Source organism: Nerophis lumbriciformis, linkage group LG20 (assembly GCF_033978685.3).
Source record: "Nerophis lumbriciformis linkage group LG20, RoL_Nlum_v2.1, whole genome shotgun sequence".
In the NCBI taxonomy this organism is placed as follows: Eukaryota; Metazoa; Chordata; class Actinopteri; order Syngnathiformes; family Syngnathidae; genus Nerophis; species Nerophis lumbriciformis.
In genome coordinates, this window is record NC_084567.2 from 13,172,186 (window position 1) to 13,192,047 (window position 19,862).

Consider the following 19,862-nt stretch of genomic DNA (forward strand, 5'->3'; position numbering starts at 1 on the left):
ATCGCACATGATATCACACACAAGTTAACACTGCAGGACTGCTTGCATCGCACGTGATATCACACACAAGTAAACACTGCAGGACTGCTTGTATCGCACATGATATCACACACAAGTAAACACTCCGCAGGACTGCTTGTATTGCAAATGATATCACACATTTTACATGCAAATATATGTGTATATTTTTTGTACGGGCTATTTTCATGATATCGGAGCGATATCTGATGTCGATGTTTTTATTTGCTACATTTTTTAAACGCTTTCAAAGAAAACAAGCTGGGAAAATATCACTAATGTTAGTCACACGCACTCGATAAAGAAATCCGTGAGAATAAAACCTGGCTAACGTCTCCGGCGTGTTGATGTGTTGAAGTGTGACAAGAAGTGGAGTTTAAAAAAAAAAGTCTTCATGAATGACTTTTATTGAATGTTTGCAGGTGAAATTCAAGTTTTTACAAGATCATCATCCAATTAAAAAACATCACGCAGAAAAGTGGTGGCACTTCTTTTTTTTCTCTCTCTCTCTCTCTCTCTCTCTCTCTCTCTCTCTCTCTCTCTCCCATCCTCCGCCTTCTGATCAATAAATATGGAGGAAATAAATTAGAAATAAATAGATAAATAAAAGTCACAGTGATAGTCTTGTTTTTGTCTTTTTTCAAAGAAGGTGAAGTCTTCAAGTTGTCATGAGAAGAAGACACGTGACTTTGTGGACGGTCCCTAAGTCTACTGAATAATCCAAGACCACTCACGGGAGCGGTCCCTCGGAGCGCCACCAGAGAGGTATCATCGTTGCAAATGCTTGATGGAGTCACCAGAAGAAAAGCTCCGGCCCACGTTCTCTTTTTTCCCCCCCGTCCGTTTTGGCAAAGAAAGCCCAGCGTCCAAAGTCTGGGCTGGTCGGTACAAATCCATGATTGTCTTCACGGCGACGCCGCCGCCCTCCAGCAAGGCAGCGGCCGCCCGCTCAGGCCTCCACGGGGCTGGACGCCATACTGTTGGGCGTGTCGGGCAGCTGGGACGACATGGACGCCACCTCGCTGCCCGTCGAGTTGGAACCCGGCCCGCCCTCCGAAAATGTCACCTGTGGGCGTCACAAATCATAGTTCACCTTTCTCCATCAATCAGTCGATCAGTCGTCGGGAGACAACAGGAAGTCAAAGAAAATAAAAGTGTGGGGAACGTTGACAAGAACGCGCGTGGACATTTGTCAAGTGGCAGTCAACACAAACTGGACGGGTAGTTCACAGGAAATGATGGCAACTTTTTATTTTATTCAAAATACACCTTTATTTTGAAAAACTGACCATTGCTTTCCAATAGAAATATAAAGTACATAAAAAAATGGTAACAATCTTACTTGACTATATTTTTTATTATTATATGTCGTTTATTTTTGTGAAATACACCTCTAACTGACCATTGTTTTCCAATGGAAATATAAAGTACAATCTTATTTGACTATATTTTTATTATTATATGTGTTTTGTTTTTTTTAATACACCTTTGTTTTGAAAAACTGACCATTGTTTTCCAATACAAACATAAAATACATTAAAAAATGGTAACTTGTTGACTACATTTGTATTATCTTATGTTGTTAGTTGTTTTGTTTTTTAAATACACCATTATTTTGAAAAACTGACCATTGTTTTCCAATGGAAATATAAAGTACAATCTTACCTGGCTATATTTTTATTATTATACGTCTTCTTTTTTTTTTAATATACCTTTATTTTGAAAAACTGACCATTGTTTTCCAATACAAACATAAAGTACATTAAAAAATGGTAACTTGTTGATTACATTTGTATTATCTTATGTTGTTAGTTTTTTTTTCTAAATACACCATTATGTTGAAAAACTGACCATTGTTTTCCAATAGAAATATAAGGTACATTAAAAAAATGGTAACAATCTTACTTGACTATATTTGTATTATTATATGTCATTTATTTTTTTGAATTACACCTTTATTTTGAAAAACTGACCATTGTTTTCCAATGGAAATATAAAGTACAATCTTACTTGACTATATTTTTATTATTATACGTCTTTTTTTTTTTTATACACCTTTATTTTGAAAAACTGACCATTGTTTTCCAATACAAACATAAAGTACATTAAAAAATGGTAACTTGTTGACTACATTTGTATTATCTTATGTTGTTAGTTGTTGTTTTTTAATACACCATTATTTTTGAAAAACTGACCATTGTTTTCCAATAGAAATATAAAGTACATTTAAAAAAATGGTAACTTGTTCACTACATTTGTATTATCTTATGTTGTTTTTTTGTTTTTTTTGTTTTCCAATAGAAATATAAAGTACATAAAACAATGGTAACAATCTTACTTGACTATATTTTTTATTGTTATATGTCATTTATTTTTGTGAAATACACCTTTATTTTGAAAAACTGACCATTGTTTTCCAATGGAAATATAAAGTACATAAAAAAAATGGTGACGATCTTACTTGACTGTATTTGTATTATCATATGTTGTTTATTTTTTTGAAATACACCTTTATTTTGAAAAACTGACCATTGTTTTCCAATAGAAATATAAAGTACAATCTTACTTGACTATAATTGTATTATTATAAGTCTTTTTTTTAATACACCTTTATTTTGAAAAACTGACTATTGTTTTCCAATACACACATAAAGTACATTAAAAAAAAAAGGTAACTTGTTCACTACATTTGTATTATCTTATGTTGTTTTTTTGTTTTTTTTGTTTTCCAATAGAAATATAAAGTACATAAAACAATGGTAACAATCTTACTTGACTATATTTTTATTATCATATGTCGTTTTGTTTTTTTTAAATACACTTTTATTTTGAAAAAACTGACCCTTGTTTTCCAATAGAAATATAAAGTACATTTAAAAATGGTGACAATATTACTTGACTATGTGTTTATTATCATATGTGGTTTATTTTTTGGAAACACACCTTTATTTTGAAAAACTGATCATTACTTTCCAATGGAAATATAAAGTACATAAAAAAAATGGTTACCAATCTTACTTGACTATATTTTTATTATCTTATGTCGTTTATTTATTTTTTTAAATACACCTTTATTTTAAAAAACTGACCACTGTTTTCCAATAGAAATATAAAGTACATTAAAAAATGGTAACAATCTTACTTGACTATATTTTTATTATCATATGTCGTTTAATTTTTGGAAATACACCTTTATTTTGAAAAACTGACCATTGTTTCCAATACAAATGTAAAGTACATTAAAAAATGGTAACTTGTTGACTACATTTGTATTATCATATGTTGTTGTTGTTGTTTTTTAAATACACTTTTATTTTGAAAAACTGACCATTGTTTTCCAAAAGAAACATTAAGTACATTAAACTATGGTAACTTGTTGAATACATTTATATTATCTCATGTTGTTTATTTTTTTTAAATACACAATTATTTTGAAAAACTGACCATTGTTTTCCAATAGAAATATAAAGTACAGAAAAAAATGGTAACAATCTTACTTGACTATATTTGTATTATCATACGTCGTTTTTGTTTTTTTAAATACACCATTATTTTGAAAAACTGACCATTGTTTTCCAATAGAATCATAAAGTACATTAAAATGGTAACTTGTTGACTACATTTGTATTTTTATTTATTTTATTTTATTTTTTTAAATACACCATTATTTTGAAAAACTGACCATTATTTTCCAATTGAAACATAGAGAACATTAAAAGATGGTAACAAGCTTACTTGACTACATTTGTATTATCACATGTTGTTGTTGTTTTTTTTAAAACACCATTATTTTTGAAAAACTGACCATTGTTTTCCAATAGAAACGTAAAGTACATTAAAAAATGGCAACAATCTTATTGTTGACTACATTTATCTTATGTTATTTATTTATTTATTTTTGAAAAATGACCATTGTTTTCCAATAAAAACATAAAGTACATTAAAATATGTTAACTTGTTGACTACATTTGTATTATCACATGTTATTTATTTATTTTAAATACACCATTATTTTGAAAAACTGACCATTGTTTTCCAGTAGAAACATAAAGTACATAAAAAAAATGTAAACAATCTTACTTCAGTACATTTGTATTATCTTGTGTTGTTTGCTTTTTAAAGTACACCTTTATTTTGAAAAACTGACCATTTTTTTCCAACAGAAACATAAAGCACATAAAAAAATGTTAACAATCATACTGTTGACTACATTTGTATAATCTTATGTTGTTTATTTTTTTTAAATACACTATTATTTTGAAAAACTGACCATTGTTTTCCAAAAGAAACATAAAGTACATTAAAAAATGTATACTTGTTGACTACTTTTGTATAATCATATGTTGTTTATTTTTTAACCCAACAAAATACACCTTTATTTTGAAAAACTGACCATTGTTTTCCATAAAGTACATTAAAAAAAAGGTAACAATCTTACTGTTGACTACATTTGTATTATCACATGTTGTTTATTTTCTTCAAAACGTCAAGGCAAGCAAACGAAGGAGCGCTCACCAGCTGTTGAAAGGGCGGCTGATCGATGTCGCTCTGCAAAGCAAAGTCGCTGAGAACTTTCCATGGCGGCTGGTAGCTCTGGACCTCTACCGGGTTCACCTGCAGGCCGTCGTGGCGCTCGGGACTCGCCGCCACCATCGGCGTTCCCGTCAGACCTTGGATGTTCTGCAACCACAACAAGGGGGGGTTAAATGACGTAATCAATCAGTCAAAATAAACAAATTAAAATAAAATTAGAAACATTCATCACACTCCAACTACTCTAATTACAATTAATATCATTGTAAATATTGACTAATATTTCCTGACTAACGCAAAGCTGCTCAGTAGCGCCCCTGCTGGACAGTGACCAGAAATAGTCATTGACAAAGTGCTTATTAGACCTTGTTGGCCATCTTGGTTTTTTGGGGGGGGGTTTTTTTATTTGTTGTGTGCAAAACAATGATTTTATTGAAGGAATAAGGTATTTATTGACTCAAATAAATATATGTTTGCAAAGAAAAAAGTGCATTTATTGACTAAACAGTGCATTTATTGAATAAAACGTTTTTGGTTTGTTTTTTTATAGAAAAGTGTATTTCTTGATCAAAAAGTGTATTTATTGACTTAAACAAATGTATGTTTGCAAAAAATTGTGCATTTATTGACTAGAAAAGTGTAATTATTGACTAGAAAAGTGTATTTATTGACTAAAATATATGTATGTTTGCAAAGATGAAAGTGTATTTATTGACTAAAAAGTGTATTTATTGAATAAAATGTGAATTTTTTTATAGAAAAGTGTTAAAAAGTGTATTTATTGACTAAAACGTGTATTTTTAATAGAAAAGTGTATGTATTGCTGAAAAAAAGTATTTATTGACTAAAACAATAGTATGTTTGCAAAGATCAGAGTGTATTTATTGACCAAAAAGTGTATTTATTAAATGAAATAAGTATTTTTTTAATAGAAAAGTATATTTCTTGATTTTAAAAAAAAGTGTATTTATTGACTAAAACAAATGCATGTTTTCTAAGAAAAGATGGTATTTATTGACTAAAAAGCGTATTTTTTTATAAAACGTGTATATATTTTTTTATAGAAAGGGGAATTTATTGACTAAAATGTTTATTTTTGTAATGCAAAAAAATTTATGATTGATTCAAAAGTGTATGTTTGCAAATAAAAAACTAATATTTAGTGAATGAAACATGCATTTAGTGACTAAAAGGCTTATTTAATGAATAACGTGTATTTATTGGCTAGAAAAGTGTATTTATAGACTAAAATATATGTATGTTTGCAAAGACGAAAGTGTATGTATTGACTAAAAAGTGTATTTATTGAATAAAATGTGTATTTTTTTTATAGAAAAGTGTATGTATTGCTGAAAAAGTGTATATATTGACTAAAACAATAGTATGTTTGCAAAGATCAGAGTGTATTTATTGACTAAAAAGTGTATTTATTGAATAAAACAAGTTTGTTTGTTTTAATAAAAAAGAATATTTCTTGATTTATTTATTTTTTTAAAGTGTATTTATTGACTAAAACAATAGTATGTTTTCAAAGAAAAGATAGTATTTATTGACTAAAAAGTGTATATTTTTAATAAAACATGTATTTTTTTTTAAAGAAAGGGGAATTTATTGACTAAAATGTTATTTTTGTAATGTAAGGTGTTAGTTTGCAAATAAAAACTAATATTTAGTGAATGAAACGTGCATTTAGTGACTGACAATCGTGTATTCGTGTGTCGGGTGCGAGTATTAGTGTGTGTCAAAAAGCGCGTATTAGTGGTGCAAAAAGCACTTATTAGTGGGTGGGTGCGAGTATTAGTGTGTGTCAAAAAGCGCGAATTAGTGGTGCAAAAAGCGAGTATTAGTGATGCAAAAAGCGAGTATTAGTGGTGCAAAAAGTGAGTATTAGTGGTGCACAAAACGCATATTAGTGTGTGTCAAAAAGTGCGTATTAGTGGTGCAAAAAGCACTTATTAGTGGGTGGGTGCGAGTATTAGTGTGTTTTAAAAAGCGCGTATTAGTGGTGCAAAAAGCACTTATTAGTGGGTGGGTGCGAGTATTAGTGTGTGTCAAAAAGCGCGAATTATTGGTGCAAAAAGCGAGTATTAGTGCTGCAAAAAGCGAGTATTAGTGGTGCAAAAAGCGAGTATTAGTGGTGCAAAAAGCGCGTATTAGTATGTGTCAAAAAGCGCGTGTTAGTGGTGCAAAGAGCACTTATTAGTGGGTGGGTGCGAGTATTAGTGTGTGTCAAAAAGTGTGAATTAGTGGTGCAAAAAAGCGAGTATTAGTGGTGCAAAAAGCGAGTATTAGTGGTGCAAAAAGCGCGTATTGGTGTGTGTCAAAAAGCGCGTGTTAGTGGTGCAAAGAGCACTTATTAGTGGGTGGGTGCGAGTATTAGTGTGTGTCAAAAAGTGTGAATTAGTGGTGCAAAAAAGCGAGTATTAGTGGTGCAAAAAGCGAGTATTAGTGGTGCAAAAAGCGCGTATTGGTGTGTGTCAAAAAGCGCGTATTAGTGGTGCAAAGAGCACTTATTAGTGGGTGGGTGCGAGTATTAGTGTGTGTCAAAAAGTGTGAATTAGTGGTGCAAAAAGCGAGTATTAGTGGTGCAAAAAGCGAGTATTAGTGGTGCAAAAAGCACGTATTAGTGTGTGTCAAAAAGCGCGTATTAGTGGTGCAAAGAGCACTTATTAGTGGGTGGGTGCGAGTATTAGTGTGTGTCAAAAAGTGTGAATTAGTGGTGCAAAAAGCGAGTATTAGTGGTGCAAAAAGCACTTATTAGTGGGTGAGTGCGAGTATTAGTGTGTGTCAAAAAGCACGTATTAGTGGTGCAAAAAGCACTTATTAGTGCGTGGGTGCGAGTATTAGTGTGTGTCAAAAAGCGCGAATTGGTGGTGCAAAAAGCGAGTATTAGTGGTGCAAAAAGCGAGTATTAGTGGTGCAAAAAGCGCGTATTGGTGTGTGTCAAAAAGCGCGTATTAGTGGTGCAAAGAGCACTTATTAGTGGGTGGGTGCGAGTATTAGTGTGTGTCAAAAAGTGTGAATTAGTGGTGCAAAAAGCGAGTATTAGTGGTGCAAAAAGCGAGTATTAGTGGTGCAAAAAGCGCGTATTAGTGTGTGTCAAAAAGCGCGTATTAGTGGTGCAAAGAGCACTTATTAGTGGGTGGGTGCGAGTATTAGTGTGTGTCAAAAAGTGTGAATTAGTGGTGCAAAAAGCGAGTATTAGTGGTGCAAAAAGCACTTATTAGTGGGTGGGTGCGAGTATTAGTGTGTGTCAAAAAGCACGTATTAGTGGTGCAAAAAGCACTTATTAGTGCGTGGGTGCGAATATTAGTGTGTGTCAAAAAGCGCGAATTGGTGGTGCAAAAAGCGAGTATTAGTGGTGCAAAAAGCGGGTATTAGTAGTGCAAAAAGTGCAAATTAGTTTGTGTCAAAAAGCGCGTATTAGTGGTGCAAAGAGCACTTAATAGTGGGTGGGTGCGAGTATTAGTGTGTGTCAAAAAGTGTGAATTAGTGGTGCAAAAAGTGAGTATTAGTGGTGCAAAAAGCACTTATTAGTGGGTGGGTGCGAGTATTAGTGTGTGTCAAAAAGCGCGAATTAGTGGTGCAAAAAGCGAGTATTAGTGGTGCAAAAAGAAAGCATTAGTGGTGCAAAAGGCGAGTATTAGTGGTGCAAAAAGCGCGTATCAGTGTGTCAACAAGCGCGTATTAGTGGTGCAAAGAGCACCAGGGTGGGTGCGAGTATTAGTGTGTGTCAAAAAGTGTGAATTAGTGGTGCAAAAAGCAAGTATTAGTGCTGCAAAAAGCGCGTATTAGTGTGTCAAAAAGTGCGTATTAGTGGTGTAAAAAACGCGTACTAGTGGGTGGATGCGAGTGTTAGTGGGTGTCAAAAAGCGCGTATTAGTGGTGCAAAAAGCACATATTAGTAATTGGGTGCGAGTATTAGTGTGTGTCAAAAAGCGCGAATTAGTGGTGCAAAAAGCGATTATTAGTGGTGCAAAAAGCGAGTATTAGTGGTGCAAAAAGCGCATATTAGTGGGTCTGTGGTTGTGTGGGAGTATTAGTGGGTGTGAGGGAGTATTAGTGGGTGTGAGGGAGTATTAGTGGGTGTGTGGTTGTGTGGGAGTATTAGTGGGTGTGAGGGAGTATTAGTGTGTGTGTGTGTGTGTGTGTGTGTGTGTGTGTGTGTGTGTGTGTGTGTGTGTGTGTGTGTGTGTGTGTGTGTGTGTGTGTGTGTGTGTGTGTGTGTGTGTGTGTGTGTGTGTGGGAGTATTAGTGGGTGTGTAGGAGTTCTAGGTTCTAGTGGGTGTGTGGGTGTGTGGGTATTTGGGTGTTTGGCTGTGTTGGAGTATTAGTGGGTGTGAGGGAGTATTAGTGGGTGTTAGTGAGTGCGTGGGAGTATTAGTGGGTGTGTGGACGTGTGGGAGTATTAGTGGGTGTGTAGGAGTTCTAGGTTCTAGTGGGTGTGTGGGTGTGTGGGTATTTGGGTGTTTGGCTGTGTTGGAGTATTAGTGGGTGTGAGGGAGTATTAGTGGGTGTGTGGGTGTGTGGGAGTATTAGTGGGTGTGTGGATGTGTGGGAGTATTAGTGGGTGTGTAGGAGTTCTAGTGGGTGTGCGGGTGTGTGGGTATTTGGCTGTGTTGGAGTATTAGTGGGTGTGTGGGTGTGTGGTAGTATTAGTGGGTGTGTGGGTGTGTGGGAGTATTAGTGGGTGTGAGGGAGTATTAGTGGGTGTGTGGGTGTGTGGGGGTGTTAGTGGTTATTTGGGAGTATTAGTGGGTGCGTGGGAGTATTAGTGGGAGTTATACTGGGTGTATAGGAGTATTAGTGGGTGTGTGGGAGTATTAGTGGGTGTGTTGGAGTGTAAGTGGGTGTGTGAGAGTATTAGTGGGTGTGCTGATGTGTGGGAGTATTAGCGGGTGTGTGGGAGTATTAGTGGGTGTGTGGGATTATTAGTGGGTGTGTTGGAGTGTTAGTGAGTGTGTGGGAGTACTAGTGGGTGTGTGGGAGTATTAGTGGGTGTGTGGGAGTATAAGTGGGTGTGTGGGAGTATTAGTGGGTGTGTTGGAGTGTTAGTGGGTGTGTGGGACTATTATTGGGTGTGCGGGTGTGTGGGAGTATTAGTGGGTGTGTGGGTGTGTGGGAGTATTAGTGGGTGTGAGGGAGTATTAGTGGGTGTGTGGGTGTGTGGGGGTGTTAGTGGTTATTTGGGAGTATTAGTGGGTGCGTGGGAGTATTAGTGGGAGTTATACTGGGTGTATAGGAGTATTAGTGGGTGTGTGGGAGTATTGGTGGGTGTGTTGGAGTGTAAGTGGGTGTGTGAGAGTATTAGTGGGTGTGCTGATGTGTGGGAGTATTAGCGGGTGTGTGGGAGTATTAGTGGGTGTGTGGGATTATTAGTGGGTGTGTTGGAGTGTTAGTGAGTGTGTGGGAGTACTAGTGGGTGTGTGGGAGTATTAGTGGGTGTGTGGGAGTATAAGTGGGTGTGTGGGAGTATTAGTGGGTGTGTTGGAGTGTTAGTGGGTGTGTGGGACTATTATTGGGTGTGCGGGTGTGTGGGAGTATTAGTGGGTGTGTGGGCGTATTAGTGGGTGTGTGGGAGTATTAGTGGGTGTTTTGGAGTGTTAGTGGGTGTGTGGAAATATTAGTGGGTGGGTGGGAATATTAGTGTGTGTGTTGGAGTGTTAGTGAGTGTGTGGGAGTATTAGTTGGTGTGTGGGTGTGTGGGAGTATTAGTTGGTGTGTGGGAGTATTAGTGGGTGTGTGGGAGTATTATTGGGTGTGCAGGTGTGTGGGAGTATTAGTGGGTGTGTGGGATTATTAGTGGGTGTGTTGGGTGTTAGTGAGTGTGTGGGAGTATTAGTGGGTGTGTGGGTGTGTGGGAGTATTAGTGGGTGTGGGGGAGTATTAGTGGGTGTTTTGGAGTGTTAGTGGGTGTGTGGGAATATTAGTGGGTGTGTGGGAGTATTAGTGGGTGTGTTAGAGTGTTAGTGGGTGTGTGGGAGTATTAGTGGGTGTGTTAGAGTGTTAGTGGGTGTGTGGGAGTATTATTGGGTGTGCGGGTGTGTGGGAGTACTAGTGGGTGTGTGGGAGTATAAGTGTGTGTTTTGGAGTGTTAGTGAGTGTGTGGGAGTCTTAGTGGGTGTGTGGGAGAATTAGTGGGTGTGTGGGAGTATTAGTGGGTGTGTGGGAGTATTAGTGGGTGTTTTGGAGTGTTAGTGGGTGCGTGGGAATATTAGTGGGTGTGTGGGAATATTAATGGGTGTGTTGGAGTGTTAGTGGGTGTGTGGGAGTATTATTGGGTGTGCGGGTGTGTGGGAGTATTAGTGGGTGGGTGGGAGTATTAGTGGGTGTGTTGGAGTGTTAGTGAGTGTGTGGGAGTATTAGTGGGCGTTTTGGGCGTATTAGTGGGAGTATTAGTGGGTGTGTGTGAGAGTATTAGTGGGTATGTGGGAGTATTAGTGGGTGTGTGGGAGTAGTAGTGGGTGTGCTGGAGTGTTAGTGGTTGTGTGGGAGTATTAGTTGGTGTGTGGGTCTGTGGGAGTATTAGTGGGTGTGTGGGAGTATTAGTAGATGTGTTGGAGTGTTAGTGAGTGTGTGGGAGTATAAGTGGAAGTGTGAGAGTATTGGTGGGTGTGTGGGAGTATTAGTGGGAGTGTGAGAGTATTAGTGGGTGTGTGTGGGAGTATTAGTGGGTGTGTGGGAGTATTAGTGGGTGGGTGGGAGTATTAGTGGGTATGTTGGAGTGTTAGTGAGTGTGTGGGAGTATTAGTTGGTGTGTGGGTGTGTGGGAGTATTAGTGGGTGTGTGGGAGTATTAGTGGGTGTGTTGGAGTGTTAGCGAGTGTGTGGGAGTATTAATGGGTGTATGGGAGTATTAGTGGGTGTGCGGGAGTATTAGTGGGTGTTTGAGAGTATTAGTGGGTGTGTGGGAGTATTAGTGGGTGTGTGGGAGTATTAGTTGGTGTGTTGGAGTGTTAGTGAGTGTGTGGGAGTATTAATGGGTGTATGGGAGTATTAGTGGGTGTGTGGGAGTATTAGTGGGTGTTTGAGAGTATTAGTGGGTGTGCGGTAGTATTATTGGGGGTGTGGGAGTATCATTGGGTGTGTGGGAGTATTTGTGGGTGTTTTGGATTGTTAGAGGGTGTGTGGGAGTATTAGTGGGTGTGTGGGAGTATTAGTGGGTGTGTTGGATTGTTAGTGAGTGTGTGGGAGTATTAGTGGGTGTGCGGGAGTATTATTGGGTGTGTGGGAGTATTTGTGGGTGTTTTGGATTGTTAGTGGGTGTGTGGGAGTATTAGTGGGTGTGTGGGAGTATTAGTGGTTTTTTGGGAGTATAAGTGGGTGCGTGGGAGTATTAGTGGGAGTTATAGTGGGTGTATAGGAGTATTAGTGGGTGTGTGGGAGTATTGGTGGGTGTGTTGGAGTGTAAGTGGGTGTGTGGGAGTATTAGTGGGTGTGCGGATGTGTGGGAGTATTAGCGGGTGTGTGGGCGTATTAGTGGGTGTGTGGGAGTATTAGTGGATGTGTGGGAGTATTAGTGGGTGTTTTGGAGTGTTAGTGGGTGTGTGGAAATATTAGTGGGTGGGTGGGAATATTAGTGGGTGTGTTGGAGTGTTAGTGAGTGTGTGGGAGTATTAGTTGGTGTGTGGGAGTATTAGTGGGTGTGTGGGAGTATTATTGGGTGTGCAGGTGTGTGGGAGTATTAGTGGGTGTGTGGGAGTATTAGTGGGTGTGTGGGAGTATTAGTGGGTGTGGGGGAGTATTAGTGGGTGTTTTGGAGTGTTAGTGGGTGTGTGGGAATATTAGTTGGTGTGTGGGAGTATTAGTTGGTGTGTTAGAGTGTTAGTGGGTGTGTGGGAGTATTAGTGGGTGTGTTAGAGTGTTAGTGGGTGTGTGGGAGTATTATTGGGTGTGTGGGAGTACTAGTGGGTGTGTGGGAGTATAAGTGTGTGTTTTGTAGTGTTAGTGAGTGTGTGGGAGTATTAGTGGGTGTGTGGGAGAATCAGTGGGTGTGTGGGAGGATTAGTGGGTGTGTGGGAGTATTAGTGGGTGTTTTGGAGTGTTAGTGGGTGCGTGGGAATATTAGTGGGTGTGTGGGAATATTAATGGGTGTGTTGGAGTGTTAGTGGGTGTGTGGGAGTATTATTGGGTGTGTGGGTGTGTGGGAGTATTAGTGGGTGGGTGGGAGTATTAGTGGGTGTGTTGGAGTGTTAGTGAGTGTGTGGGAGTATTAGTGGGTGTTTTGGGAGTATTAGTGGGAGTTTTAGTGGGTGTGTGAGAGTATTAGTGGGTGTGTGGGATTATTAGTGGGTGTGTGGGAGTAGTAGTGGGTGTGCTGGAGTGTTAGTGGTTGTGTGGGAGTATTAGTTGGTGTGTGGGTCTGTGGGAGTATTAGTGGGTGTGTGGGAGTATTAGTAGTTGTGTTGGAGTGTTAGTGAGTGTGTGGGAGTATAAGTGGGAGTGTGAGAGTATTAGTGGGTGTGTGGGAGTATTAGTGGGAGGGTGAGAGTATTAGTGGGTGTGTGGGAGTATTAGTGGGTGTGTGGGAGTATTAGTGGGTGGGTGGGTGGGAGTATTAGTGGGTATGTTGGAGTGTTAGTGAGTGTGTGGGAGTATTAGTTGGTGTGTGGGTGTGTGGGAGTATTAGTGGGTGTGTGGGAGTATTAGTGGGTGTGTTGGAGTGTTAGTGAGTGTGTGGGAGTATTAATGGGTGTATGGGAGTATTAGTGGGTGTGTGGGAGTTTTAGTGGGTGTGTTGGAGTGTTAGTGAGTGTGTGGGAGTATCAGTGGGTGTGCGGGAGTATTATTGGATGTGTGGGTGTACCGTCTTGTCGTTGGGCTGCTGCTGCTGCAGTTGCTTCATGAGTATGCTCCTCTTCTTGTCTTTGCACCTTTTGTTCTGGAACCAGACCCTGATGACGCGCGGACTGAGTCCCGTCATCTCCACCAGCTGCTCCTTCATCAGCGCGTCGGGCCGCGGGTTGGCGTTGTAGCACGTGCGCAGCGTGTGCAGCTGCTTCTCGTTCAGCACGGTCCGCACACGCGTGGTCTTCTCCGGCTGCTTGTGGATGTGCGGCCGCAGGGCGGACTGCCGGCCGCTCAGCGGCTCTGCAACACGCAAACGTCTCCTTTCACGACACGCAAACATCTCCTTTCACTACACGCAAACATGTCGTGTCGTCATCACGTCTCCTGCAGGCGTGTTTTTCCATCCACGCTCAAAGTCCGCGGACTTTACCGGTAAAATACAAGTATACCGTTTTTTTTTTGTTTTGTTTTGTTTTTTCTTCTTTTCAGAAATGCAATTTTAAAAAAAAGACCTTTTACTATGAAAATAACGATCATCGTAAATAATCAATAATCGGCCAACCAAAAATGATGTATTTTATGTCTGCGAAGCAACATGAGCACATAAGTCGAACTTCTCTCATTCATATGAATAATAAACGGATATTTATGAAAACGGGCTGTTTATTATGTTCATTTATACACAAAATCTAAAGCGTTTCATTCAAAGATTTTTTTTGTTTGAGGTATTTTCCACATTTTTTTTTCAATATTTCCAGAAACAAATTGACGTCATTTTTGCGTTCTCCGCAACTTTCCTCACATTGTTGTGTTCTTTCTTTGTCGTTGTTGCCTTTCGGACAATAGTCAGTATCGATGTATTCATTTAAATAAAAAGTGTATTTCTATAATAAAAGGTGCAATAAAATGTGTATTTTTGCCAAATAAAAGGGAATATTCGTTACATAAATAGTACATTTTGTGCGGGAAAAGTGTATTTATGGATTAAAATGTGCATGTATTTATCAAATAAAGAATGTATTTCTTCATTAAAATGTGTATTTCTGCAATAAAATGTGAATTTATGCCAAGGTAAAGCGTATTTATTGATTAAAAAGTGCATGTAATTATGAAATAAAAAGTATATTTCTATAATAAAAGGTGTATTTGTGCAAATAAAAGGTGCAATTTCTGCCTAAAAAGCGTATTTATTGATTAAAAAGTGCATGTATTTATGAAATAAAAAGTGTATTTCTATAATAGAAGGTGTATTCGTGCAAATAAAGGGTAGAATTTCGGAATAAAAATGTTATTTATTGATTTAAAAAGTGCATGTAATTATGAAATAAAAAGTGTATTTCTATAATAAAAAGTGTAATCCCGCAATAAAAGGTGTAATTTTTGCCTAAAAAGTGTATTTATTGATTAAAAGTGCATGCAATTCTGCAATAAAAGTGTGTTTCTATTATAAAAGGTGTAATCATTGCCTAAAAAATGTATTTATTGATTAAAAGTTCATGTATTTATGGTAAAAAAATAAATTAAAAAAAGTGTTTTCTGTAATAAAAGGTGTATTTCTGCAATAAACGGTGCAATTTCTGCCTAAAAAGTGTATTTATTGATTAAAAAGTGCATGTATTTATGTAATAAAAAGTGTATTTCGCTAATAAAAGGTGTATTTCCTCAATAAAAGTTGTAATTTTTGCCTTAAAAGTGTATTTATTGATTAAAGGTGCATGTAATTCTGCGATAAAAGTGTGTTTCTATTATAAAAGGTGTAATAATTGCCTAAAAAATTTATTTATTGATTAAAAGTTAGTGTGTTTATAAAATAAAACGTGTATTTATATAACAAAAAGTGTATTCTTGCAATAAAAGGTGTAATTTTCGCCTAAAATGTGTATTTATTGATTAAAAGTGTATGTATTTATGAAAAAAAGTGTATGTTTGTAATAAAAGGTGTATTTAGGCCAAGGAAAAGTGAGCATATAAATAAACAATACATTTTTTTGCCTAAAAAGTGTATTTATTGATTAAAAGTGCATGTATTTCTGCAATTAGAGTGTGTTTCTATAATAAAAGATGTAATCCTGCAATAAAATATGTGATTTTCGCCTGAAAACTGTATTTATTAATTAAAAAGTGCAAGTATATATATGAAGTAAAAAAGTGTATTTCTTTATTAAAAAGATGTATTTCTTCAATAAAAGGTGTAATTTTTGCCTAAAAAGTATTGATTAAAAGTACATGTAATTCTGCAATAAAAGTGTGTTTCTATAATAAAAGGTGTAATGTTCGCCTAAAAAGTGTATTTATTGATTAAAAAGTGCATGTATTTATGAAATAAAACGTGTATTTCGTCATTAAAAGGTGTATTTATGCCAAGGAAAAGTGAGTATGTGTTACATAAATAGTAAATTGTGCCTAAAAAGTGTATTTATGGATTAAAAGTGCATGTATTTATGAAATAAAAAGTGTATTTATGAAATAAAAAGTGTATTTATGGATTAAAAGTGCAAGTATTTATGAAATAAAAAGTGTATTTCTTCCATAAAAAGTGAGTTTATGCCAAGAAAAAGTGAGTATTTCTTCCATAAAAAGTGTATTTATTGTGTTGTGGATGACGTGTAGTGTGTTGATTTAAATACTTCATAAAACGCTTTTCATGAAAAAGATATATGTCAGATATTTTGACATGTATGAAAGTTTATATTTGAGATATTTTCACATGTATGAAAGTTGATATTTGAGATATTTTCACATGTATGAAAGTTGATATTTGAGATATTTTCACCTTGTATGAAAGTTGATGTTTTGGATATTTTCACATGTATGAAAGTTGATATTTTAGATATTTTCACATGTATGAAAGTTGATAATTGAGGTATTTTCACATGTATGAAAGTTGATATTTGAGATATTTTCACCTTGTATGAAAGTTGATATTTTAGATATTTTCACATGTATGAAAGTTTATATTTGAGATATTTTCACATGTATGAAAGTTGATATTTGAAATATTTTCACCTTGTATGAAAGTTGATGTTTTGGATATTTTCACATGTATGAAAGTTGATATTTTAGATATTTTCACATGTATGAAAGTTGATATTTGAGATATTTTCACATGTATGAAAGTTGATATTTGAGATATTTTCACCTTGTATGAAAGTTGATATTTGAGATATTTTCACATGTATGAAAGTTGATATTTTAGATATTTTCACCTTGTATGAAAGTTGATATTTTAGATATTTTCACATGTATGAAAGCTTATATTTGAGATATGTTCACCTTGTATGAAAGTTGATATTTGAGATATTTTCACCTTGTATGAAAGTTGCTATTTAAGATATTTTCACCTTGTATGAAAGTTGATATTTGAGATATTTTCCCCTTGTATGAAAGTTGATATTTGAGATATTTTCACCTTGTATGAAAGTTGCTATTTGAGATATTTTCAACTTGTATGAAAGTTAATATTTTAGATATTTTCACCTTGTATGAAAGTTGATATTTGAGATATTTTCACATGTATGAAAGTTGATATTTGAGATATTTTCACCTTGTATGAATGTTGATATTTGAGATATTTTCACCTTGTATGAAAGTTCATATTTGAGATATTTTCACCTTGTATGAAAGCTGATATTTGAGATATTTTCACCTTGTATGATAGTTGATATTTGAGATATTTTCACATGTATGAAAGTTGATATTTGAGATATTTTCACATGTATGAAAGTTGATATTTGAGATATTTTAACATGTATGAAATTTGATATAAGTATAAGTTATAAGTTTATATTCCATGTTAACAAAAACAAATGCTGTCATTTCTGTCTTCTGGACAACTTTCCTCACATCGTTGCTCTTTTCTTCTTTTTTTCTGTCCTCTTTGACTTTTGGACAATATCCATTCATCCATCCATTTTTTTTACCGCTTGTCCCGTTGGACAATATGCCAAAAACAATTTCGAGCGAACGAAAAAACCCGAAAAAGATGCACAATTCTCACGTTTTGCCGCAAAGTAAGAAGATGAAAGTTCTACGGGGAGTCGGAGCGGACAATCAGGCGTAAAATAAAGATGAGATATAAGGTGAGATATAAGTGGAGAGTTACCGGCCATCTGCAGAGGTCTGGCGGGGTGCAGCGGACTGAGCGGGTCTCCGTGGCCCAGCGTGGCCCGCTCCACCACGTCGTGGTCCGCCCGGCAGAAGAGTCCGTCCTCCCGCAGAGCGAACTCGTCCCCCGGGATGAGCTGGCGGCTGCACGCCACGCAGCGGAAACACTCGATGTGGTAAACCTTGGCGCGGGCCCGCATCACGAAGTCGTTCTTGCTGAAGCCGATGTTGCACTTGGCGCACTTGATGCCGTACAACCTGACGCACACATCCACATCATCATTGTTATTATAATAATCAGTATTTTTATTAACACTAGTATTATTATTATTATTATTATTATCATTACTATTATTTTTTTTTTTTTTAATTATTATTACTACTATCATTATTACTACTCCTATTATTATGACTACTACTATTATTATGACTACTACTATTATTGTTATGACTACTACTCTTATTTGTAGTAGTACTATTATTATTATTATCACTACTATTATTATTCATCCATCCATCCATTTCGACCGCTTGTCCCATGCGGGGTCGCGGGGGGGTGCTGGAGCCTATCCCAGCTACACACCGGTGGAAGGCGGGGTATACTATTATTATTAGTAGTACTATTATTATTACTACTACTATTATTATTATTACTACTATTATTATTATAATTACTACTATTATTGTTATTGTTACTACTATTATTATTATTGTTACTACTATTATTGTTATTATTACTACTATTATTATTATTACGACTACTATTATTATTATTACTACTATTATTATTATTATTATTATTATTATAGTTATTATTACTACTATTATTATTATTACTACTGCTACTATTATTAGTACTACTATTATTATTATTATTACTACTACTATTATTGTTATTGTTACTAATATTATTATTATTACTACTATTATTGTTATTATTACTACTATTATTGTTATTGTTACTACTATTATTGTTATTATTATGATCTGATCTCCAACTGATACACTTTGCACTAATTTGCATTAAACTACTCAGCCATCCATCCATTCATTTTCTACCGCTTGTCCATTCATTTAATAAAATACCTTTTTGTTTTCCTTTTTTTTTTAAATAATTTTCATATTCTTATTCATTCTTTTATCTTGTTTTGTTTTTTATTTCTATTCCATCTTGATTGATATTATCCAACCCACGCTTTAATACAACAACATAAACACGCATCCTCTCCTCTCCGACAAAAGTGAGTCTGTTCGATTATTATTACGATTATTGATACGATTATTAGGATTCGTGTCTAACAATCGGTCGTATCGCAGGAAGTCAAAGGTGAAGAAAGTGCAAGACTAAGTCATACGGATCCCGAGTACATATTGATGATATTCCACATGGCTCCGTGTCCGGTGTCTCGCGTGGAGCACCTTACCGGACGTAGTCCCGCTTGCAGTAGGTCTTGCCGTCCCTGACGAAGCAGGTGCACGACTCGTCCAGGTACTGGCTGCACTCGGCGCACTTCAGGCAGGCCGCGTGCCACTCCAGGTCCGGAGAGACCCTCAGGATGTACTGGTCGTGGATCTGGTTGCCGCAGCCCACGCACAGGGACACCAGGCGCTTCTCTGCAAACAACAAAAGTTGTGTAAATAAGTGTGTGTGTTTGTGTGCTAATGTAGTAGTGTGGAAGTAGTACTTTTAGGAGGGTCTCCCATGTCGCCCATGTTCCGCGGGAAGAAGACTTGGCGTCCCAGCAGGTTTCAGCCTTGCAGCTCAAAGTGCCTTCTGGGCCAGCGGGTGTGCGCTCCGGCTCCGCGCGTGCGTGTGTGTGCGCGCGCGCGCGTGTGAGGGTGTGTGTGTGTGTGTGTGTGTGTGTGTGTGTGTGTGCCTGGGGGGGCACTGATGCTGCTGGGACTGACGTCGGACAGAAACACGTCATCTGCATGAAAGCCGCTGATTGGCTGCTCGGACATTTATTGTGTTAATCATCTGATGGACTTTTTACATCATTTATTTTATACACACATTTTATTTTATTGTGTCTTTTTTTACATAACTTATTAGATTATTTATAGCATAAACACGTTTTACTTTATTGTTTCTTCTTTTTTTTAACATTATTTATTTGATGATGTATTTTATCCACACATTTTACTTTATTGTTTCTTTTTTTTTTACATAATTTATTTGATGATTTATTATATGTTACGTCATTGTTTCTTTTTTACATAACTTATGGGATGATTTATTTTATACACACATTTTACTTTACTTTTTCTTTTTTTTTACATGATTTATTTGATGATTTATTTTATAAACACATTTTACTTTATTGTTTATTTTTTTACGTTATATATTTGATGATTTATTTTATAAACATATTTTACTTATTGTTTCTTTTTTAATTATAATGTATTTGATCATTTATT

At 36.3% G+C, this 19,862-nt stretch overlaps 1 protein-coding gene across 1 annotated transcript; it reads right to left on the reverse strand.

Annotated features, from left to right (window-relative positions):
- Positions 1-538: 538 nt before the first annotated feature.
- On the reverse strand, positions 539-19,222 carry isl1a (ISL LIM homeobox 1a). The gene is made up of 6 exons (XM_061980470.1): positions 19,130-19,222; positions 18,869-19,058; positions 17,443-17,702; positions 13,357-13,640; positions 4,534-4,698; positions 539-1,084 (listed from the first exon to the last, which is right to left on the reverse strand). Exons 1-6 carry the CDS (start codon positions 19,155-19,157, stop codon positions 968-970), a joined length of 1,044 nt encoding a protein of 347 aa, XP_061836454.1. The 5' UTR covers positions 19,158-19,222; the 3' UTR covers positions 539-967.
- Between the last annotated feature and the right edge of the window lie 640 nt (positions 19,223-19,862).